The 21,325-nt window shown below is 46.5% G+C and overlaps 2 protein-coding genes across 4 annotated transcripts; one reads left to right on the top strand and one right to left on the bottom strand.

Annotated features, from left to right (window-relative positions):
- Positions 1 to 5,741: 5,741 nt before the first annotated feature.
- LOC121442656 (mitochondrial import inner membrane translocase subunit Tim17-B-like) lies at positions 5,742 to 15,595 on the bottom strand. The gene is made up of 6 exons (XM_041644258.1): positions 15,566 to 15,595; positions 13,859 to 13,958; positions 10,104 to 10,167; positions 6,385 to 6,513; positions 6,193 to 6,303; positions 5,742 to 6,096 (listed from the first exon to the last, which is right to left on the bottom strand). Exons 2-6 carry the CDS (start codon positions 13,916 to 13,918, stop codon positions 6,008 to 6,010), a joined length of 453 nt encoding a protein of 150 aa, XP_041500192.1. The 5' UTR covers positions 13,919 to 13,958; positions 15,566 to 15,595; the 3' UTR covers positions 5,742 to 6,007.
- Positions 15,596 to 15,767: 172 nt separating this feature from the next.
- Positions 15,768 to 20,928, top strand: Pqbp1 (polyglutamine binding protein 1). Of its 3 annotated transcripts, none has more exons than XM_041644255.1 (8): positions 15,768 to 15,844; positions 16,202 to 16,246; positions 16,433 to 16,512; positions 19,560 to 19,671; positions 19,839 to 19,951; positions 20,058 to 20,339; positions 20,550 to 20,613; positions 20,772 to 20,928. In XM_041644255.1, the coding sequence occupies exons 3-8, from the start codon at positions 16,446 to 16,448 to the stop codon at positions 20,926 to 20,928; spliced, it is 795 nt and encodes a 264-aa protein (XP_041500189.1). In that variant the 5' UTR covers positions 15,768 to 15,844; positions 16,202 to 16,246; positions 16,433 to 16,445. The 3 variants fall into 3 exon arrangements, with proteins under 3 accessions (XP_041500189.1, XP_041500191.1, XP_041500190.1); XM_041644256.1 differs by having other exon boundaries at positions 15,773 to 15,844; positions 16,202 to 16,250; XM_041644257.1 differs by lacking the exon at positions 16,202 to 16,246.
- The last annotated feature ends 397 nt before the right edge of the window (positions 20,929 to 21,325 follow it).

The raw sequence follows: 21,325 nt of genomic DNA, 5'->3' as shown, positions 1-21,325 counted from the left end.
ACATGCTAATGATGCCTGTTGACTGCCGCCTCTAGGTAGCTTCAGAGTAGGGGGCTGGGTGACCAGATGCCAAATGGAATTAGAAAGCTGGGACTTGGGCCCCACCCCCAACTTCTCCAGAGACTGGCAAAAGGTTCATGTTTATGAACCATGGTTGTAATGAATTGTGTTCACAAACATGCTGAAAAGGACTAGATTCGAAGGGGTTCTGTTTAGCTGAACACATAGTAGTTCCTTGAGATTGATACCCCTGCAGAGGGCATGAGATCTCTGTCCCTGCCCCCATCCCCAGCCCTATCCACCTCTTCCTTTGGTGTTTAATCAGTATCCTCTGTAGCAACTATTATAATAACTAGGTAAGTAAAATACTGCCCTAGTACATTAATCAAAATGAGGAGGGACTTGGGGGAACCTGTTTCTAGTCTGTCAATCAAAAGCACAGTAAGTACTTCTAGGTGTTCACAGTAGAGTGCTGTGTGGCACTATCTCGCCTATCCCCACCCCCTCGATGTGGGGGAGACAAAAAAAAAAAAGAAAAGAAAAGAAAAACAAGTTAAACCACCAGGACTTTGTAATTAGCATGAGAAGTGGAGGGAGCAGTCTATTGGAATTGAGATCACAGAAACAAGGTGATGCTAAGTCCAAGTACACTATGTGAAGATAGAATTGAAAAATTGATTAGAAGACACCTACCTACCTGGTCACAAGTTTTCTATTCTGATTGTTAACTGAAAGTACAGGAGAATCTGAATCAGTCTTTCCTCCTAGAGTCTCTGGATGGTTAAAATGATAAATTTCAGTTTATGTCTATTTGATGACAATTTTTAAATGAACACTTTTAAAGAGCTATTCAGAGCTGGGGGTATAGCTCAGTTGGTAGAATGCTTGAAACCTGCATCAGGCTCTCCAGCATCAATGGGCTCATTACATCTGGCTTCTCTTTATTGTTTTCTCACATTTTCTTTCTCCGCTCCTGCTGACAGGCACCTAAGCAGATTCCCTAATGATTTACTGTGAATGGTGTTGCAATGAATATGGCTGTGCCAGTGTCTTTGTGGAATGGTGGCTCCTTTAGGCACACACCTGGGAGTAGCAGAGCTGGGTTGTTAGTTTTTGTTTTTTTGAGTAAACTTTCTACTGATTTCTATTACATTTCCAGCAATACTGTATAAAGCATATCTCATTCCCCGTACCCCTACCATCTGGTGACAGCAATTTGTACTTCAGAAAGATGAAATCTTGATGGAATTTTAATTTGCTTTTCCCTGATAGGTAAAGATGTTGAACTTTGTTTTCTGTTTTCTTTTTCTTTTTTCTTTTTTTTTGTTTTTTTGCTTTTCGAGACAGGGTTTCTCTGTGGTTTTGGAGCCTGTCCTGGAACAAGCTCTTGTAGACCAGGCTGGTCTCGAACTTGCAGAGATCCACCTGCTTCTGCCTCCCGAGTGCTGGGATTAAAGGCATGTGCCACCACCGCCCGGCTTTTTCTGTTTTCTTTTGTGAAGACAGGGTCTTGATATGTAGACCTGGAACTCACTATGAAGACCAGGCTTGTCTCAAACTCACAGAGATCTTCCTACCTCTGGCTCCAGAGTTCATAAAATACCACCAAGCATGGCAAGATGCTGAACTTTTAAGAAGTTTCTGCTTAGTTCATTTGCCATTTACTGATTGTATTATCTATGATTGGAGGGCTCAACTTTTTTTTTTTTTTTTGGTTTTTTGAAACAGGGTTTCTCTGTGGTTTTGGAGCCTGTCCTGGAACTAGCTCTTGTAGACCAGGCTGGTCTCGAACTCGCAGAGATCCGCCTGCCTCTGCCTCCCGAATGCTGGGATTAAAGGCGTGCGCCACCACCGCCCGGCTGGGGGGCTCAACTTTTAAAAATGATTTATTTTTATTTTATGTACACTGGTGTTTTACCTGCATGTACATCTGTGTGAGGGTGTCAGATCTCCAGAACAGGAGTTCTAGACAGTTGTGAGCTGCCATGTGGGTGCTGGGAATTGAACCCTGGACCTCTGGAAGAGCAGTCAATGTTCTTAACCACTGAGCAACCTGTCCAGTCCTCAATTTTTCTTTTCTTTAGTTCTTTGTATTCTCTGGCTATCAATCACCCTGTGGAATAACCATAAGAACTTTCTCCTATTATGTAATGTCTCTCTCTACTGTGCCTATCTCCTGCCCTTTTCGGAGTCTCTGCAGAGCCCCCATCACCCTAGGTCCTAGGCTGCTTCAGTTCTTACCTGAGGCTTCTTTTAGTCTCTCTCCCATTTCTCTTTTCATCTTTTTTTTTTTTGCATTTCGAGTTTAAGATTTTAGCAGCACAAAATCCCGTTTGTAGAGTAACCCCTCCCACCAAGCTTGCTGGGTCAGGAAGACAGAGTCCAATGTGGTCGAGTGCAGTGAAGTTATGCATCCAGCAGAGCAAGCTGAGAGAACCACTTCCAAGTTGCAAAGGTCGAGCTGCACCCTGGTGGTAGAAACTGGGAACTGGATCTTAGGGTTTGAGAAGCTGCAACTCCTGGAGCATGGATATGCTGCAGAGGACTGCTACTTCTAAGCATGAGGAGTGAGGCTTGAGACCGGTCCAGACCAAGTGTACAGGCTGGCAAAAGTCAGGCAATAAGTAAGGCGCCCAGTGTAGCACGGCGCAGGAGGGTCTATAGCAATCTTAGGGAGCACCAAAAGATGGGAAGGGGGTGGGGTCTGGACCCCACCCCTCATGTGAATTCAGCACATGGAATTCAGCAAGTAAAACTCCTGCAGATGGCAAGCTTAGATCCACATAGGGGAGTTTGTTTCCCAAAGGCTAGAGGGCCAGGGCCTGTGTGTGCAGGGATGCAGGGATGGTGGTGGTGCGGGACAGAAACCCTGATACTCTAGTTATGATGGAATCTTGTCCATCAGAGTACTGCAGCTGCAGTTCTAAGCTCACGAATGGCTGCACAGCTGGGTTCTATTTGGGTGTGGTGCATATCTACAAACCTCAACCCATCTTTTCCTTCCTAGGGCAGTCGATCGACTGGCCATGCTTTGCTAGGCGCTGAGTTGTTCAAGGAAGAGGTGTTGCAGTTGACATTACTGAGGGCCACAAGGCTCTTGTTGGAACTTTCAGAGGCCCTAGGGACTGCATCTTTGTTTGTCTCCAGATGCACCAATTTTATATGGAAGTTCCCATCTCCTTGCAGCGACTTGTAGTATTTATCATCCATGAGCCCAGTAGAGACAATGTTTATCCCATTAGGGGTTTGACCCGAATAACAGAACTTGGGAGATGTCCACCCAGGACAATCTTTCTCATACCTCTCCTCTCCCCAAATGAGACTCATTTCTGGATATATTATGGTCACTCTTAAAAAAAATAAACAACTAGGTTGCCATAGAGTCTTACTACCCAAATTTGATCCTGGAAAGCTTTCCTCTGACCTGTACATATGCACCATGGCAGGTGTACCTGCCCCCACACCAAGAAATTAGTCTTTAAAAAAATTGATAAACTGGGCAGTGGTGGCATATCTTTAATTTCAGTACTAGGGAAGAAGAGGCAGGTGGATCTCTGTGAGTTCGAGGCCAGCCTGGTCTACAAGAGCTAGTTCCAGGACAGGCTCCAAAGCTTCAGAGAAACCCTGTCTCGAAAAACCAAAAAGAAAAAAAAAACCAAAAAAAAACCCAAAAACAAAAACAATAATTCCAGCACTTGGGAGGTAGACAGCTTAGGAGTTCAAGGTGAGTCTAAGCTATACTAATGAGTACCTGTCTAAAAACAAAATAGAACTGGTATGGGTGTAATGTTTGTTCTGTCTCTTTAAGAGACAAGCCACAACCACTCCCTCCCCCATCCACTGAGGCAGGCAGGTCTTCCTTCCTGCTTGCAGCCTTAGTCTCTCTTTTCTGTCTCCCTCTCAGAGGGGCAGCTTTGGTCTTTCCCTTCTCTCCTCTCTCCTCTCCTCCCCTTCCCTCCTTCCTTCCATAACCACTAAATAAATATCCAACTCCACTCTGCATGGTATGCCTATCCATCTGTCCCTTGCCCACAGCCGCCTCCGCCACGGCCTTCGGAGACCTGTGGCATGGTCTCATGCACAGTCCCTGCCTAGGACTGGCTGCTCTTGGGACCCACTGCCCACTGCCCGCAACCACATGGCCTGTTGCCTGCTGCTGCTTGGGGATCTGCAGCATTTCTGCTGCCTGCTGCCACCAGGGATCCTGCAGCATTTTTATTAATCCATTACAATGGGGGCATACATCTGTGATCACAGTACTTAGGAAACCGAGGCAGGAGGATCAATTTACAGGGCAAGCTACTATTACATAGCAAGTTGGAGGAAAAACAAACAACAACCCAGGTGTAGAAGCTCATGCATTTAACCCAGAACTCTGGAGGCAGGAGACAGGCAGATCTCTCTGAGTTCTAGGTCAGTGTGGTCTATAGAACAGTTTGGACAGTCAGGTCTACATAGTGAGACACTGTTTGAAAAAACAAAAGGACATAAAGTTAAATAGTGAGGTGGGGAAGATCTGGAAGGGTTGGAGAAGGGGAAAAATACTACCAAAATATTTTATGAGAGCCGGGCGGTGGTGGTGCATGCCTTTAATCCCAGCACTCGGGAGGCAGAGGCAGGCAGATCTCTGTGAGTTCGAGACCAGCCTGGTGTACAAGAGCTAGTTCCAGGACAGGCTCCAAAACCACAGAGAAACCCTGTCTTGAAAAACCAAAAAAAAAATTATGTGGAAAAATTTAAATAAAAAAATTTAAAATGTAATTAAAAACAGTAACAAAAAACAGCAAATGTAAAAACTGTAGACCCCACCAAGCAAAAAAGTGACAGGAGACTAACACAGGGCACCTTTTTTGAGAAAGCAGTTCCCCTGATGCCTGGACCTCCACCCCACACATACCAGAGCTGGTATGAGGCCATATGGAGTTTTGTTTTGTTTTTAGAGACAGGTTTCTCTGTATAGCCCCGGCTGTGCAGAAACTTGCTTTGCAGAACAGATTAGCCTTGAACTTGAAGATCTGCCTGCCTGTGCCTTCCAAGTGCTGGAATTAAAGGTGTGCGCCACCACTGCCTGGCTGGATCGGTTTTTTTTTTGTTTGTTTTAAAATGGAATTTTTAAAAATAGAATGACTGGTATTCAGTCAATGCTCACCCCCTCTCCCAGACAGAGTTTCTCTGTGTAGACCTGGCCATCCTGGAACTAGCTCTGTAGACCAGGCTGGTACTGAACTCACAGAGATCTGCCTGCCTCTGTCTCCCGAGTGCTGGGATTGAAGACATGCACCACCACAGCCTGGCTTAGAACAGGCTTTTCTTAAGGGTAGTGTCCAGTCTATACAAGGGGAGCTTATGCTAGGGGGGGCTAGCATGGCATACATCATACCCAGCAATCCTGGAGTTCCTGAGCTTCTTTGCCAAGCTTACTCCTGTTTGCTCGTTGTATCCCTTGGCCCCTAACCATGCTTATTCATGGTTCATATCATTGTGTATCTTACCTCCCTTGCTGATTCATTCTATAACTCCTTACTAGAGGCTGGCTGTGCTAGCATCACGCAAGTTCAAGTTCAGTTTGGACAACATAGTGAGATCTTGCTTCTTTCCCCTACTACCCTGCAAAAACTCCTTACTAGAATCTATTCACTGTGGAATAACAAGTCCTAAACTTTCAAAACCCTTCTCCTGAGGAGAGGGTCATCTGGATGACTAAGGAGTGCATACACAGACATTTCAAAACTGGCTTTAAACATTCATCAGGGTGCCACGTGGAGGATCTGGGATGACAGACTGTTACATGTGTGAGGCTGGGATGCCCTGAGAGACATAAAAAGGGGACCCATGGGACAAGAATGCTGGGGTGCCCCCACCCCTACCACAGAACAAGAGAGTAGAGTAGAGGCCCTCTCTGGAGGGTTTCAGGGATATATAGGAGCCAGTCCTCCCTTGGAGGTAGATCATCCGGGAAGGAACTGAGGAGTAGCTCCCACGGTGGCAGGGGCAGGCGGTGGCTTCCTCAGTGGTACTGCTGGTAGTTGGGATAACCTGGGGCCGGAGCTCCTTCTTTAGGGGTTAGCTGGTTGGGGTCCTCCAAGAATGGGGGTGCTAAAGAAGGGAGAATGAGGTAATGAGGTGAGGAAGAATGAAGAAGGCTGACAATGCTTCCTGACTCTCCCTGACCATTGCCCACCAGGTCCTTACCATTGCGAAACTGCTGGGCGGTATAGCGAGTGAGAAGGATACCAACACCCTCGATGAGGGCCAACAGGATGCCCCCCATCATCGCAGAGCCCACCATAGACAGAGGACCACCTGGGAGGCAGAAAAAGAAACAGCTGAGGAAGGGCAGGCAGAACAGGGAAAGGACTGGGGGCGGGGGCTGGAGGCACTCACTGCGTGCAGCCAGCACTGCTCCAGTCAACGCTCCACTGGTGATGGAGTTCCAGGGGTCTTCCTTGCCCCGCAGCCGTACAAGGCCACAGTCAATGGTGGAAAACAGGCCTCCCCAAACTGCAAAGCTACCTGTAGGGGGATAGAGGCCTAATCAGTGAGTACCAGAAATTCTGAGGATCTGTATATCTCAACATCTGGGAACTTCCAAGGTCTGAAGACTGACCGAGAAAGGGGCTTCTGAGACTGTAAGATGTGGCTCAGCAGTAGAGTGTTTGCTTAGGGAGATTCCCAGCGAAACACACAAGCACACACATGCACATACACAACACCCATGGCTGACATAATCCCAGCACCTGGGGGGCTCAGGCAGGAGACTGCAAAGAGTTAGAAACCCATAGAATGAAGGCCTGTCTCAAAAAGAAAAGCGGGTTGGGAGAGTCACATAGCCTGTAGAAAGTCATGGGTTAAATGTCAGCATCCCAGCACTCGGGAGGCAGAGGCAGGCGGATCTCTGTGAGTTCGAGACCAGCCTGGTCTACAGAGCGAGTTCCAGGACAGGCTCCAAAGCCACAGAGAAACCCTGTCTCAAAAAAAAAAATAAATAAATAAATGTCAGCATCAAATACAAGAGGGAAGAAAGTCCAGACATAGACAGGTGGAGGCCCTTATGCAACACTCCATCTTTCCCACTGTTAAGAGTTCCCCATTTAATCAGGTTTGTAGTAATCATCAAAATCCTTTCACTTTTAGTTGGTAAATGGATACAAGCAGATTAACCTTTCACACAGCTTTCAATGAAGCAACTTCCACCCTTTCTTTAACTATCACATGGAACTGGAATTCTGGTTTTGATTTCAGAGAGAAGGAAAACAGGACAGAAAAGCCAGAACACAAGATATATATTAAACATGCATAATCTAGAAATCCAAAATGCTTCAAAACCTACAACTTTTTGAGCATGATCATGATACCAGTGACAGAAAATTCCAGGCTGACATCATATAACATGAAACAGGAAAAATGCAGGAGAATGCTGGCCGGGGTGGCGCACACCTTTAATCCCAGCACTCAGAGGCAGGTGGATCTCTCTGAGATCGAGGCCAGCCTGGTCTACAGAGCGAGTTCCAGGACAGCCAGAGCTACACAGAGAAACCCTGTCTCAAAAACCAAAACAAAAAACTCTGGAGGTATACAGCTGCAGTTCCAGCTACACGGGAGGCTGAGATCACCGAGCCTAAGAGTTAGAGACCAGCCTGGAAAACATAGAAAGTTCCCTCTACTTGTTGTTTTTGATTTGGTGGTGGTAGTGGGGAATGGAAGTCAGGGTTTCAAGCCAGCTAAGTACTTCATCACTGGGCTATATCCTCAGCCCTCAGTCTCCCCGCCTCTCTCCCTTTTTTTTGAGACAAGATATCATGTAGCCAAGACTGGCCTCAAATCTTTCTATGTAGCCAAGGATAACCTTTTTGTTTTCTGAAGCTGAGGATCGAACCCAGGGCCTTGCGCTTGCTAGGTAAGCGCTCTACCACTGAGCTAAATCCCCAACCCCACCAAGGATAATCTTGAAGTTCTGATCCATCTGTCTTCATCTCTCAAATGTCAACATTACAAGTGGACACCAATATCCCCAGTTTTTATGCAGTGCTGGGGACTGAACCCAGGATTTTGTACTGCTGGGTAAGTACTCTACAAACTAAATTACATTCTCAGTCTTGAGACTCCATCTCTTAATTAAAAAAAATATATATAGTGATGGGAATCTGTTTTAGTGATAGAGTACTTGCCTTGCATGCTCAATCCATCCCTACCATAAAACAAGAAAAATACATACATATGTGTGGTTTTTTGTTTTGTTTTTTTGTTTTTTGAGACAGGGTTTCTCTGTAGCTTTGGAGCCTGTCCTGGAACTCACTCTGTGGACCAGGCTGGCCTCAAACTCACAGAGATCTGCCTGCCTCTGCCTCCCAAGTGCTGGGATTAAAGGACTGCGCCACCACCGCCTGGCCAAAAGCATATTTAATTTTTTTTTGAGACAAGGTTTCTCTGTAGTTTTGTCTGGTGCCTGCCCTGGAACTAGCTTTTGTAGACCAGACTGGCCTTAAACTCATAGAGATCCGCCTGCCTCTGCCTCCCAAGTGCTGGGATTAAAGGCGTGCGCCACCACTGCCCAGCTATATATGTGTTTATAGTGTATAAAATAACACTTTGAGTCTGAGACAAAATTAGTGGTAGAGCACTTGTCTAACATGCTGAAGGTCATAGTTTCAATTCTCAGTATCTCAAAATAAACTAATTATTTTTTAAAAAGAGTTGGGTATGGCTCTCATCTGTAATCTTTTTTTTTAATTTTTTAATTCATTTATTTATTAAAGATTTCTGTCTCTTCCCCGCCACCGCCTCCCATTTCCCTCCCCCTCCCCCAATTAAGTCCCCCCCCTCAGCCCGAAAAGCAATCAGGGTTCCCTGCCCTGTGGGAAGTCCAAGGAACCCCCACCTCCATCCAGGTCTAGTAAGGTGAGCATCCAAACTGCCTAGGCTCCCACAAAGCCAGTGCGTGCATCTCATCTGTAATCTTAACACTTGTGGGGCTGGGGCAGAAGGATAACCTTGAGTTTGAAGCTAGCCTGGGCTATAGAGTGAGACCTGTTTCAAAAAACAAAGATATTCAAGATACTTAAGTATGGTGTATATAAAACACAAGTGAATTTTGTGTTTAGACTTGGGTCTCACTTCTAAAATATCTGACTATACATATGCAAATTTTATAAAATCCAAAATCTTCTGAAGTGTGAAATACTTTTGGTCTCAAGCATTTTGGATAGGAAGATTCAACCTGTAGTCAAAATGTTTATTGCGGGCTGTGTTCTAGTACATATTTGAGGTACTGTGTCAGTTAACTTCTGCAACTTTAAATTAGGTAATATTATCAACGGGCTTAGCATAGGAAATACTACATGAGTTTTTTTTTTGTTTGTTTGTTTTTTTGAAACAGAGTTTCTCTGTAGCTTTGGAGCCTGTCCTGGAACTAGCTCTTTTTTTTTAAGATTTATTTTATTTATTGTGTATACCGTATTATGCGTACATGCATGCATGCTTGCAGGCCAAAAGAGGACACTAGACTCATTACAGATGGTTGTAAGCCACCATGTGGTTGGTGGGAATTGAACTCAGGTCCTTTAGAGGAGCAGGTGGTACTCTTAACCACTGAGCCATTTCTCCAGCCCCAAGGAACTAGCTCTTGTAGACCAGGCTGGCCTCGAACTCACAGAGATCCACCCGCCTCTGCCTCCCGAGTACTGGGATTAAAGGCGTGTGCCACCACCGCCTGGCTACGTGAGTTCGTTTTAACACTAGCTGTTGGGTGGTCCATGCTATCATCAGATGAAGTTTGAGGAAGGTATGCTACTCGCGTAAGGTCCCCTAACATGGAAGAGGTGAGACATAGATGTAAACTGCACAATACCCCAGGCGTGGTGGTGCAAGCCTTTAATCCCAACACTCAGTAGGTAGAGACAGGGCTATGTAGAGAGATCCAGTCTCAAAATAAATAAATAAATAAACCGCAGAAGACACAATCTTGTTCTTTCACATTAACTGTTGGGAAATGTCTCCATCCCAGGAAGTTCTAGTCAGACTTTGGGTTAGAATCTGGACCTCTACAGAGGATCAACTACCTTCAAAGTTGCTATCATGTCCTTATGTTCCCCGAATCTCCTCACCTCCAATCTGGGGTGCTCGAATCCTCACAGCATTGACACTACCTCTGAAGCGGTGTCGTATTCCCTGGAGAAAGCAAGAAAAGGGGTCAAGGTAGGGGTAAGACCACTGGCAAGGCAGGGTTTCTAGCCTATATAAGAAGAGGTACTGGGGGACTGGAGAGATGGCTCAGTGGTTAAGAGTATTGCCTGCTCTTCCAAAGGTCCTGAGTTCAATTCCCAGCAACCACATGGTGGCTCACAACCATCTGTAATGAGGTCTGGTGCCCTCTTCTGGCCTGCAGGCATGCACACAGACAGAACATTGTATACATAATAAATAAATATTAAAAAAAAGAAGAGGTGCTGGGTGCTTACTGGTGGGCATTTGCATAGAGTGAGCAAGGCCCAGGGTTCTTCTACTCCCAGCACTGCAACAAAAAGAGGGAAGACATGGAAAAGCTGTTAGATGCATAGCAGCAGCCAGAAACGCAGGAGAATGGGGAATATACAACAAAGATTGGGGTTGGTAAGTTTTATTCATCTGTTCACTTGTTCATTCAGTACACAATGAGTAGATCCTATGCGCCAGGCTTCATCTTATATGCAGGGGTACAACAAGGAACAAGGTCCCTGCCCTCTCCGACTGAGTGTACACAGTAGTGGCAGAGACAGATGCTAAGCAATCAAGCAAGACAGCTTCAAATGGCAAAATATACTATAGAACAGTAGCTCTCAATCTGTGGCTCACGACACCTTTGAAGGTCACAGGGATCGCCTAAGACCATCAGAAAATAGTTATTTACACTGATTCATAACTAGCAAAAATCAGTTATGAAGTAGCAACAAAAACAATTTTATGGTTGGAGCATCCCAACATGAAGAACTTCTAATGAGTCACAGCATGAGGAAGGTTGAAAACCACTGCCTCAAAGCTTTGCCTATTTTCAGTTCACTCTCTCTGCTTCACACTTGCCATTGAGGATGGGCACTCTCAGCCTCTTGCTTTGGCAGCCATGCTCCTTGTTGTCAAGTCATCCTATCACATTGGACTCTTCTCCCTCTGGAATTCAAAGCCCAAATAAACTCTTCCTTCTATTAATTGCCTTGGTCATGGACTTTATCACGACAACAGAAAAGTAACTGATATATCCCAAAAGGCTCACACCCATAGAGAAGCAGGCACCCTGTCCATCTTTAAGTCTTAGAGAGTAAAGCTCACAAGTCTAAGTCCAATTATCTCCGTGGTTGAAGGCCATCTTGTTCTAAGATTTATTTAGTAGTGTTTTGCCTGCATGCATGAATGCCTGCAGGCCAGAAGGCACCAATGATCTCATAGATGGTTGTGAGCCACCATGTGGTTGCTGGGAATTGAACTCAGGACCTCTAGCAGAGCAACCACTGCTCTTAACCTATGAACCATCTCTTCAGCCCTAGTTCAAGGCAATCTTTCCAGTATGAGGCTTTGCAAAAAATTTTTTTATTATTTATTTATTTATTAAAGATTTCTGTCTCTTCCCTGCCACCGCCTCCCATATCCCTCCCCCTCCCCCAATCAACTCCCCCTCTCTCATCAGCCCAAAGAGCTATCAGGGTTCCTTGCCCTGTGGGGAGTCTAAGGACCTCCCACCTCCATCCAGGTCTAGTAAGGTGAACATCCTAACAGCCTAGGCTCCCACAAAGCTAGTACGTGCAGTGGATCAAAACCCAGTGCCACTGGGCGGTGGTGGCGCACGCCTTTAATCCCAGCACTCGGGAGGCAGAGGCAGTGGATCTCTGTGAGTTCGAGGCCAGCCTGGTCGAGGAGAGCTAGTTCCAGGACAGGAACCAAAAAGCTACAGAGAAACCCTGTCTCGAAGAAAAAAAAAAAACCCAGTGCCATTGTTCTTGACTTCTCAGCAGTCGTCATTGTCCGCTATGTTCAGTGAGTCTGGTTTTATCCCATGCTTTTTCAGACCCAGTCCAGCTGGCCTTGGTGAGTTCCCGATAGAACATCCCCATTGTCTCAGTGTGTGGGTGCACCCCTCATGGCCCTGAGTTCCTTGCTCGTGCTCTCTCTCCTTCTGCTCCTGATTTGGACCTTGGGGTTGTAGTCTGGTGCTCCAATGTGGGTCTCTGTCTCCTTTCATCGCCTGATGAAGGTTAATATCCAGGAGGATGTCTATATGTTTTTCTTTGGGTTCACCTTCTTATTTAGCTTCTCTAGGATCACGAATTATAGGCTCAATGTCCTTTATTTATGGCTAGAAACCAAATATGCGTGAGTACATCCCATGTTCCTCTTTTTGGGTCTGGCTTACCTCACTCAGGATAGTGTTTTCTATTTCCGTCCATTTGCATGCAAAATTCAAGAAGTCATTGTTTTTTACTCTTTGCAAAAATTAAAAATAACAAAGTTACACCGGTCCGTGATGGTGCATGCCTTTAATCCTAGCACATGGGAGGCAGAGGCAGGCAATTCTCTGAGTTTGAAGCCAGCTTGGTCTACAGAGCAAGCTCCAGGACAGCCAGGGCAATCCAGAGAAACCCTATCTGAAAACAAAGCAAATGTTTGTGTGTGCCTGTGTGGCATATATACACACAAAGGTGCAGGTGTGTGAATGTGTGGAGGTCAGAGGAGCACATCAGGGCTTTTCTTGCTTTTGGCCTTGAGACAAGGTCTCTCACTGAGTCAGAAGCTGCACTTCCAGCTAGGCTGACTGGCCAGCAAGTTCCTGGGATATGCCTGTCTTGTGCCCCACCCCATCCAATGCTGGGATTATAGGCACAGGCAGTCATGCCTCGCTTTTTAACATAGGTGCTGGGGAATCAAACTCAGGTCCTCATGCTTGCAAAGCCAAGTACTCTTATCTACTTAGCCCTCTCTCCAGCCCCTTGCCATGCTTTTAAAACAGTGACATCTAATAAAGTCTCCAAGGGCAGGGGGCCTTAAGGGAAGAGGTGGAATTATATTAAAAGGTCTCCCCATTCAATGTAAATTTGTCTCTCTGTCAAACTTCTGTCATTTTTTTCTATAACAGGATTTAAACTTAGAGTCTGCTTTGAGGTAAAATCTACATTGCATACACATTTAAGATTTGATGCTAACCTTTTTCCTTTTATTCTGATGCTGAGGAATGAACCAAGGACCCCCCACCCCTCTCTCTCTCTCTCAACCAACTACTCTACACCACTGAGCTATGTACTTGCTGTGGAACAACCTTTGTACACTGTAAATATGTGTTGTTCTCATTGTTAATAAAAAGCTGATTGCCTATAGTTAGGCAGGATTTTTGGTACAGAGAGAATGCTGGGAAGAAGGAGGGCAGAGTCAGAGGAGCTGCCAGCCATACAGAAAGGAAGCAGGACATGCAGGAGATAAATGCCACAAGCATTGGGACAGCACATAGATGAACAGAAATGGGTTGATTTAAGTTGCAAGAGCTAGACAGTAACAAGCCTGAGCTATTGGCTGAGTATTTATAATTAATAAGTCCCTGAGGGGTTATTTGGGAAGGAGCTGGTGGAACAGAGCTGATCATGGTATCATGATCCCCTGGTCCCAAAAAAAAAAAAAACTCTTCCTACATATACTTCTAGCCCCTAAGACTGTTTCTGACAGTACAGCATTTCCACAGAGGTCCAGCTAGATAGTTGAAGAATAGAGTCCCTCAAATCATAGATCCAGGAGCCAGGCCCAACAAGTAGGTGAACAAGCAACAGAATGATTGTGTTCAGAGCAGGATTCTATGTCAGCAAGACTGCAGACTCCCACACCACTGGGGGAAGGCCCAACTCACAACAGGGGCATTGCGAAAGCCCTTGATAGCCTGGAAGACTCCACCACCAATGACACCCATAGTGAAGGCTCCACCGCAATCATCCACAATCCGCCATGGGCTGCAAGCAGAAAGGAAAAGATTGGGTTAATGTGAAACCCTTGCCCTGCCAAGCCTGGACTCTTTGGAACTTGGAGAACCAAAATGGGAAGCTCACAACTGGTAAGAAACAACTCAGATAATAACAAATTAGTTCTGTCAGTTTTGATACAACCCACAAAGCCAGAAAGGAAAGCCAGGCAAGGTTCCACATACCTGTATTCATAATACTTGGGAAGTTGAGGCAGGAGTATCACGAGTTGGAGTCCAGCCTGGGTTATAAATGGAGACCCTGTCCCAAAAAGAAAGTTTGTGCAGCTGGACAGTGGTGGCACACACCTTGGCCTTTAATCCCAGCACTTGGGAGGCAGAGGCAGTTGGATCTGAGTTCAAGGCCAATCTGGTCTACAAAGTGAGTTCTAGGACGGCAAGGAATAAACCCTTTCTGGAAAAGCAGAGAGAGAGAGAGAGAGAGAGAGAGAGAGAGAGAGAGAGAGAGAGAGGAGAAACTTTGTGTTCTGGGTGTGCCATGCCTTTCATCCCAGCTCTGCAGAGACAGAGGCAGGTAGATGTGTTTGAGGTCAGCCTGATCTACCCAGAGTTCCAGTACAGCCAGGGCAACATAGCGAGAGCCTGTCTCAAAACAAATAAACAAGACCTAAAGGCTTTGTAAATATATCTGTGACAGAAAAGTGGGAAAATTTTTACTTTTTCTCTTTTTCTTTCTCTCTTTTTTTTTTTGAGGCGGGGTAGCCTTCCAAATGCTGGTCTTATTACTGACAGAATAGTACTCTTGATTACAACCAAGCATCAATCAAACTGTTTTGTTGCTATGGAAAAAAGAATGAATTGACCGGTACAAAGATTTGGCAGGTTTCAACAGTGTTAATTAGCTAATGTTACTTAAGCAAAGCAGAACAGGGTGGCACTTTGTTCTCAGAAAAAAAAAAAAAGGCAAGCACATTCAAGGAAGCCGTGTACAGTGTCCTTTTAAAATCTAAAACAGAAGCCGGGCGGTGGTGGCGCACGCCTTTAATCCCAGCACTCGGGAGGCAGAGGCAGGCGGATCTCTGTGAGTTCGAGACCAGCCTGGTCTACAGAGCTAGTTCCAGGACAGCCTCCAAAGCCACAGAGACACCCTGTCTCGAAAAACCAAAAAATAAAAAAATAAAATAAAATCTAAAACAGAAAAGAAAAATCAAATGAAGTTCCAGGTCCCACCTCTTAGCCTACAGTGGGTTCATACATGCCCTATCCGGAGTCAAAAACCCAGTCTGGGGAAAGTCATGCGAGGAAACCCTGTGGGTTTTGGCACCACGTCTCTCCTCCCCCGCTGCCGGAATGGATTTGCCCAGAGTTTCTCTTTTGGCTCACAAAAAGGGTCTAGGAGAACAGTTAGGGTAACAGTGAGGTGGTTTGTCCCATACCGCACCTATGGGAACTCTCCACTCTGGCGGGTTTTAACGAAGTCTAAGTGGGCGGAGCCATGCCGGACGCGCTGAGGTTCTGAAGTTTCTTAGCCTCCCGCGTCAGGGACTTGGCAATGGAGCCGTTGCCTTCCCCGCCCGCCTCCCGTGGTTGGCCTGGGCGTCGCAGGGACTGTCCCGAAGCCTGTGCCCATGGCCGTACCAAGGTTCGCGAGCGTACTCCTCCAGGGCGCCTGGAGCAGTCGGTCGCACTGGCGAGCCACTCCTCCTCCCCTCGGACCGCCCACAAGTGCGGAGGCGTCGTATGTAGGCCAAGGAAACAATTGGTTTTCCTTGCTTATGTAAGGCCGTGGGCGCGTTCTTATTGGCTAGACAGGCAGGCCACGTCCGTTCCCTGTAAGCCCCTGGCGTCGACCAGTTAACTGCGTCTGGGGAGAGCGGGGAGAATTTTGTTCTTTTAAAGGAGAGCCCTTCGCTATTGGTAAGCATAATGACAAAGAGGGAGGGGAGGGTAGGTGACGGATTTTGCTTATTCACGTCGCTGGACTGGTAACGGCGGGGTAGAAGCTTTCTTCTAGAGCTGAATATGGTGTTGGCATTTTTGCGCCCCCATCCAAGCGCCTTGGTTCCTCCCACTGTGGTGACTTGGAGGAACGTTGGGTGATCCCATTTGGGGTTGCGGGTGTGTTACACTTGGTCCCTCCGGCGGTGGGCGGAGCCTTGGCCTGGAGAGGAACTGGATCATCGGTGCATCCGGTCCCGGTGTCCTGGTCCGTTCCGTAGAGTTCTGGTGGTGCTAGCTCAGACCATACTGCCACGTATTTCTTTCATCTTTTAGCACGCACTTTTGTTCGGTCCTTCGAGCTACTACTGGTGCAGTCAGGTAGGTATGTGCGGGGCGGGGGGGGGGGCGTCAAATGAGCACTCGCTGCCGTGTGGTACATTTTTACTGGGTATCCTGACTGGAATGTTTATCGGCTCTGCCGCTGTCGTGTGATGCATGGTTACTGGATATCCTGACTGGAATGTTTATCGGATCTGTCGTTCAGTACTGTCTGTTGCTTCCTAGGTCTGGCCCCACAATGCCGCTCCCGGTTGCACTGCAGACCCGCTTGGCGAAGAGGGGCATCCTCAAACATTTGGAGCCCGGTGAGAAAGCAAATAACAGAAGGGTCTACCATGTGCCGGTGTTACCAGACGTCTGTGGTTCTGTTCTCTAACCCGGTCCTGCCCCCTCCCGCCCCCGTCAAACCCAGGTGCATGCTAAGCAGGCGCGAACCCTCGTCCCCAGCCCCGAAGCACACACCTTTTCCACGCTTGCGTTGCTGGGGTCAAACTCATACTCTTGGATGTGCTCTACTATTGAGGCTTTGTTGTTAATACTTGATAGCTTGCATGGCCTGGCAGGCATCTTAATGCCAATATAATTTCCTGGTATCCATTACTACTGCATAGTAAGTACTGTGTGAAGCGTAGACTGGAGGATAGAGTTTAATTTAATTCATGAATAAAGTGGGCATGGTGGTATGTACCAATAGTCTCAACTACTTAGGAGGCTGAGATAGGAAGATGACTTGAGCCCAGGAGATCAAGGCAGCCATGGCAACTTGGCGAGACCCAGTCTTCAGAAACTAAAGCTAAGGGCTGGAGAGATGGCTCAGTGGTTAAGAGCATTGCCTGCTCTTCCAAAGGTCCTGAGTTCAATTCCTGGCAACTACACGGTGGCTCACAACCATCTGTAATGAGGTCTGGTGTCCTCTTCTGGCCTACAGACATACATACAGACAGAATATTGTATACATAATAAATAAATAATTAATTAATTAAAAAAAAGACACTAAAGCTAAGCTGCGTCGGTGATGGTGACACACTCCTTTAAAACCCAGCACTCCAGGCCAGATATTTTTTTCTGCACACTCCAAAAATAACAAAATCCAAAGGGGTAACTACTTGCTATTAATGTTTGAGACATGGTCTTGGTCTCACCCTATAGTTCTGGCAGGCCTGGAACTCATGTAGATCAGGCTGGCTTTGAATTCACAAAGATCTGTCTGTCTCTGCTTTTCTAATGCTGGGATTTAAGGTGTCCACCACCACTGGGCCAGTATTTATTTTATACTAATAAATATTTATGCTTTTTTTTTTTTTGGTTTTTCGAGACAGGGTTTCTCTGTGGCTTTGGAGCCTGTCCTGGAACTATCTCTGTATACCAGGCTGGTCTCGAACTCACAGGGATCCGCCTGTCTCTGCCTCCCGAGTGCTGGGATTAAAGGCGTGCGCCACCATCGCCCGGCACTAATAAATATTTAATAAGAGTGATATATTCTGCAGTCTCTGTTTCAAATATAGTGACAAGGTGTTAATGGTTTGTGGTTTTTAACTCAGCAGATGTACTGTGATGATAGGCATGATAACCTATTAACATTTATTTGAGGCCACCTAAGTGCCTGGCACATATATCAGTAGTCTAAAATGATCATCGATCAATTAGGTTTATGAAATGGCATTTCATTTGTATTTTAATAAATAAAACTTGCCCGAGGATCAGAAAAGTAAAACAGCCACACTGGCCAGCCTTACAGACCAGGCAGCAATAGCACACACCTTTAATCCCAGTAGCTACACTAGCAGTGGTGGTGCACGCCTTTAATCCCAGAACTAGAGAGGATTATAAAACAGGAAGAGACAGCTCTTAGTCTGTCTCATTAGCAGAGGTAAGAGCCAGTGACTGGCTGCTTTGCTTTTCTGACCTTCAGGTTGAACCCCAATTTCTGTCTCTGGGTTTTTATTACCTGTTCTACAGGTTTACTGTATTACTAGCTGCTAATTACACATTATTGCCAATAATAATATAATTTGGCGTGAGTTTTGACCCATATGGTGTGTTAGGCACTGGAAAGTATCCATAATATTGTATGGATAACTGACATCTATTACAGGACTACTTTGGGCCAGCCACAGACTTTGTACCTAATAGTGCTAATTTTTTTTTTTTTGGTGAAGCTAGGGTCTGAATCCAGGGCTTCAGGCAAACCCCATATCATTTTTGTTGGTTGTCAAGTCTCTTGAGTACTGAGCCCATTGCTGAAAGCATGTATCTATTTGCACTCTGAGTATCACAGAAGTTTGTTTTGTTAGGAAAATGTACATGACCCAATTCTACACCCCAGTCAAACAGTCCTTTGGGGAAGGATGTGAACTCCTCTGCTGAGCAGCCATTGTTTAGACTATTTCCAAGACTCCTGTTTCCTTGTATGAGCACCATGCCGCTGTTATTCTGTTGCCCTAGTGGCCATCTCCACTCGTCAGTCACAAGATTCATAAAGGGATCAAAGCCCTGAAGAATTCCTTGTACATGTCTGCCACCATTTAACTTCAATGATAACTTCTTGTTCATAAATTTCTTCAGTTCGGGAAGGTGGGCCTTGCTCATAGCGACTCTTCAGCCGGCTCCGCATGGGAAGGAGCAGGTGGCCTTGCAAAAGTACGCGCAGCAGGCCGGGTGCTTGATAGTGTATCTTTTATTAGCAATAGCAATATGGATGATCATACGTGACATTTCTTTTGATGTCACTGGGCTGGGATGTGCATTGGTTTTTGGATTTTTGAGACAGGGTTTCTCTGTGTAGCGTTGGCTGCCCTGGAACTCACAGAGATCCTCCTGTCTCTGGCTCCCAAGTGCTCGGATTAAAGGTGTGTGCCACCAATTGGCATGGCATATGCATTTTATTGTTGGTTATACCCACAGCTGAAATCTGGTATGGGCCTACTGATAGCCAGGCATTGAGCTGATAATAAATACCATTTTTTATTCTATCACCAGGTATCTTGCTAAAGGCTTACTATATGTTAGCCCTTGGGAGTAGATTCAGAGCAATGTTTGAATTAATTCCTTGCTGTACATGACTCAGAAACCCATCACAGTTCAGAAGGTGAATAGGTGACCCATTGTTTTTAGGCAACCCCCCTGCTATTTAAACCCATTTCATTTGAATAGGTTTGGATGATACAGGGCCACATGATATCTGAACTCAGGAACTGGTAGGTTTTTGAAGATTCTCTATCAACTGTCAATGCATAGCTCTGTCTTCTATGTATAGTGGTGTAGATGTGAGTGGTTATGGCCCCAGGCCCTGAGTATAGGAAGAGAATCCCCGGGGTTCTTAAACTGCTTTTCTGTTTCCCTGTTTTTGCAGAGCCAGAGGAAGAGATTATTGCTGAGGACTATGATGATGATCCTGTCGACTATGAGTCCACCCGGTTAGAGGGTCTGCCACCGAACTGGTACAAGGTGTTTGACCCTTCTTGGTGAGCCTACCAACATAAGGCAGGAGGGATGGCTGGCTTTTCCCTTCCTGTGTTAATGAGGAAGGTATCTGCTATGGAGCCATGGAGAAGATCTAAGCAGAGGTCAGGGAAACAGTTGACATAAGGGACATCTGTGCTGACGTTCCCTTCCCTTTCACTGCCCATAGTGGACTCCCCTATTACTGGAATGTCGAGACAGACCTCGTGTCGTGGCTCTCACCACATGACCCCAACTTTGTCGTTTCCAAATCTGCCAAGAAACTGAGGACCAATAATGCTGGTGAGTTGGCAAATGCATGGGTATCTCAGTGATTCTTACAGTCTCAGAGAGGGGCTGAGGAGACCATATGTAGAAGAGAGGGCTTCTGACTTCTGTGTTACCGCAGAGGCTGAGGACAAGTTGGACCGGAATCATGAGAAGTTGGACAGAAATCATGAGAAGTCAGACCGAAGTCACGAGAAGCCAGACAGGAGCCATGAGAAGGCAGACCGAAACCATGAGAAGTCTGATCGAGAGCGGAGCTATGACAAAGTGGACAACAGAGAGAGAGATCGGGACAGGGAACGAGATCGGGACCGGGGGTATGACAAGGCAGACCGGGAAGATGGCAAAGACCAGCGCCACCATCGCAGAGAGGAGCTAGCTCCTTACCCCAAGAGCAAGAAGGGTAAGCAGATCAGGTTGGGACTTGGATGAGTCAAGTGAGGTACCAGGGCACAGGAATATAAGGAACGCATATCTAGACCCCGGCTCCTAGAGAATGGTGCTGTGGGCCATGGTAGCCCCTGGCAACACTTCTTCCTGGGAGAAGGGGCTCAGTGATCTGGGGCTCGTTGGACCTTAAGTGAAGAATTTAACCAACTACTTATTTCTATAGCGGCGAGCCGGAAAGATGAAGAATTAGACCCTATGGATCCCAGCTCGTACTCAGATGCACCCCGGTAAGTGAAACCCCCTGACAATCCTGGCTTTTCATGCTTGTCGCTATAGCTGTGAGCAGTACCTTCCTCCTGTATTTCTTCCCATTCTTTAATCGTGGGCAGTTGGGAAAATGTCCACTATACCCCTTTCCTGTCCTCTAATTGTCTGTTATCCCCAGGGGCACATGGTCAACAGGACTACCCAAAAGGAATGAGGCCAAGACAGGCGCCGACACGACAGCAGCTGGGCCCCTCTTCCAGCAGCGCCCATACCCTTCCCCAGGGGCTGTGCTCCGCGCCAACGCTGAGGCCTCCCGAACCAAACAGCAGGACTGACCCTTTGCGGTAGCTTTGGCAGTTTGCCTTCCTGCTTTCTTCCTTGTGGCTCTGGATGTAGGGCCCAGAGCTTCGCACATGCTGAATAAGTATCCCACCAATGAGCTACACTCGCGCCCCCCTAATTGTTTGTAATAAAAGCTTTGTTGTGGATCATACTCAGGAGACTTGAGTGCTTCCTTCCCTTCCAGGCTTCCCAACCCAAGCTGACAAGATGCAAAACACATTTTATTTGCAGAAACTCACCTAAGAAATACTGCAATGTAGCGGGAGTTGAGGCGGGCCCATTAACAGGTTAGTCATGTCAGCCCTATGTGGGGCAGGGTTGGTGGGGACAGGGAATTCCCATGTCTACCTCACCCTACCCCTAATACTGATAAGAGTTTAGTCCCAGCTG

Source organism: Microtus oregoni, unplaced genomic scaffold (assembly GCF_018167655.1).
Source record: "Microtus oregoni isolate MIOR12 unplaced genomic scaffold, Mior012 000092F_ref0000046, whole genome shotgun sequence".
NCBI lineage: Eukaryota > Metazoa > Chordata > Mammalia > Rodentia > Cricetidae > Microtus > Microtus oregoni.
This window is presented reverse-complemented; position numbering and strand designations above follow the sequence as displayed.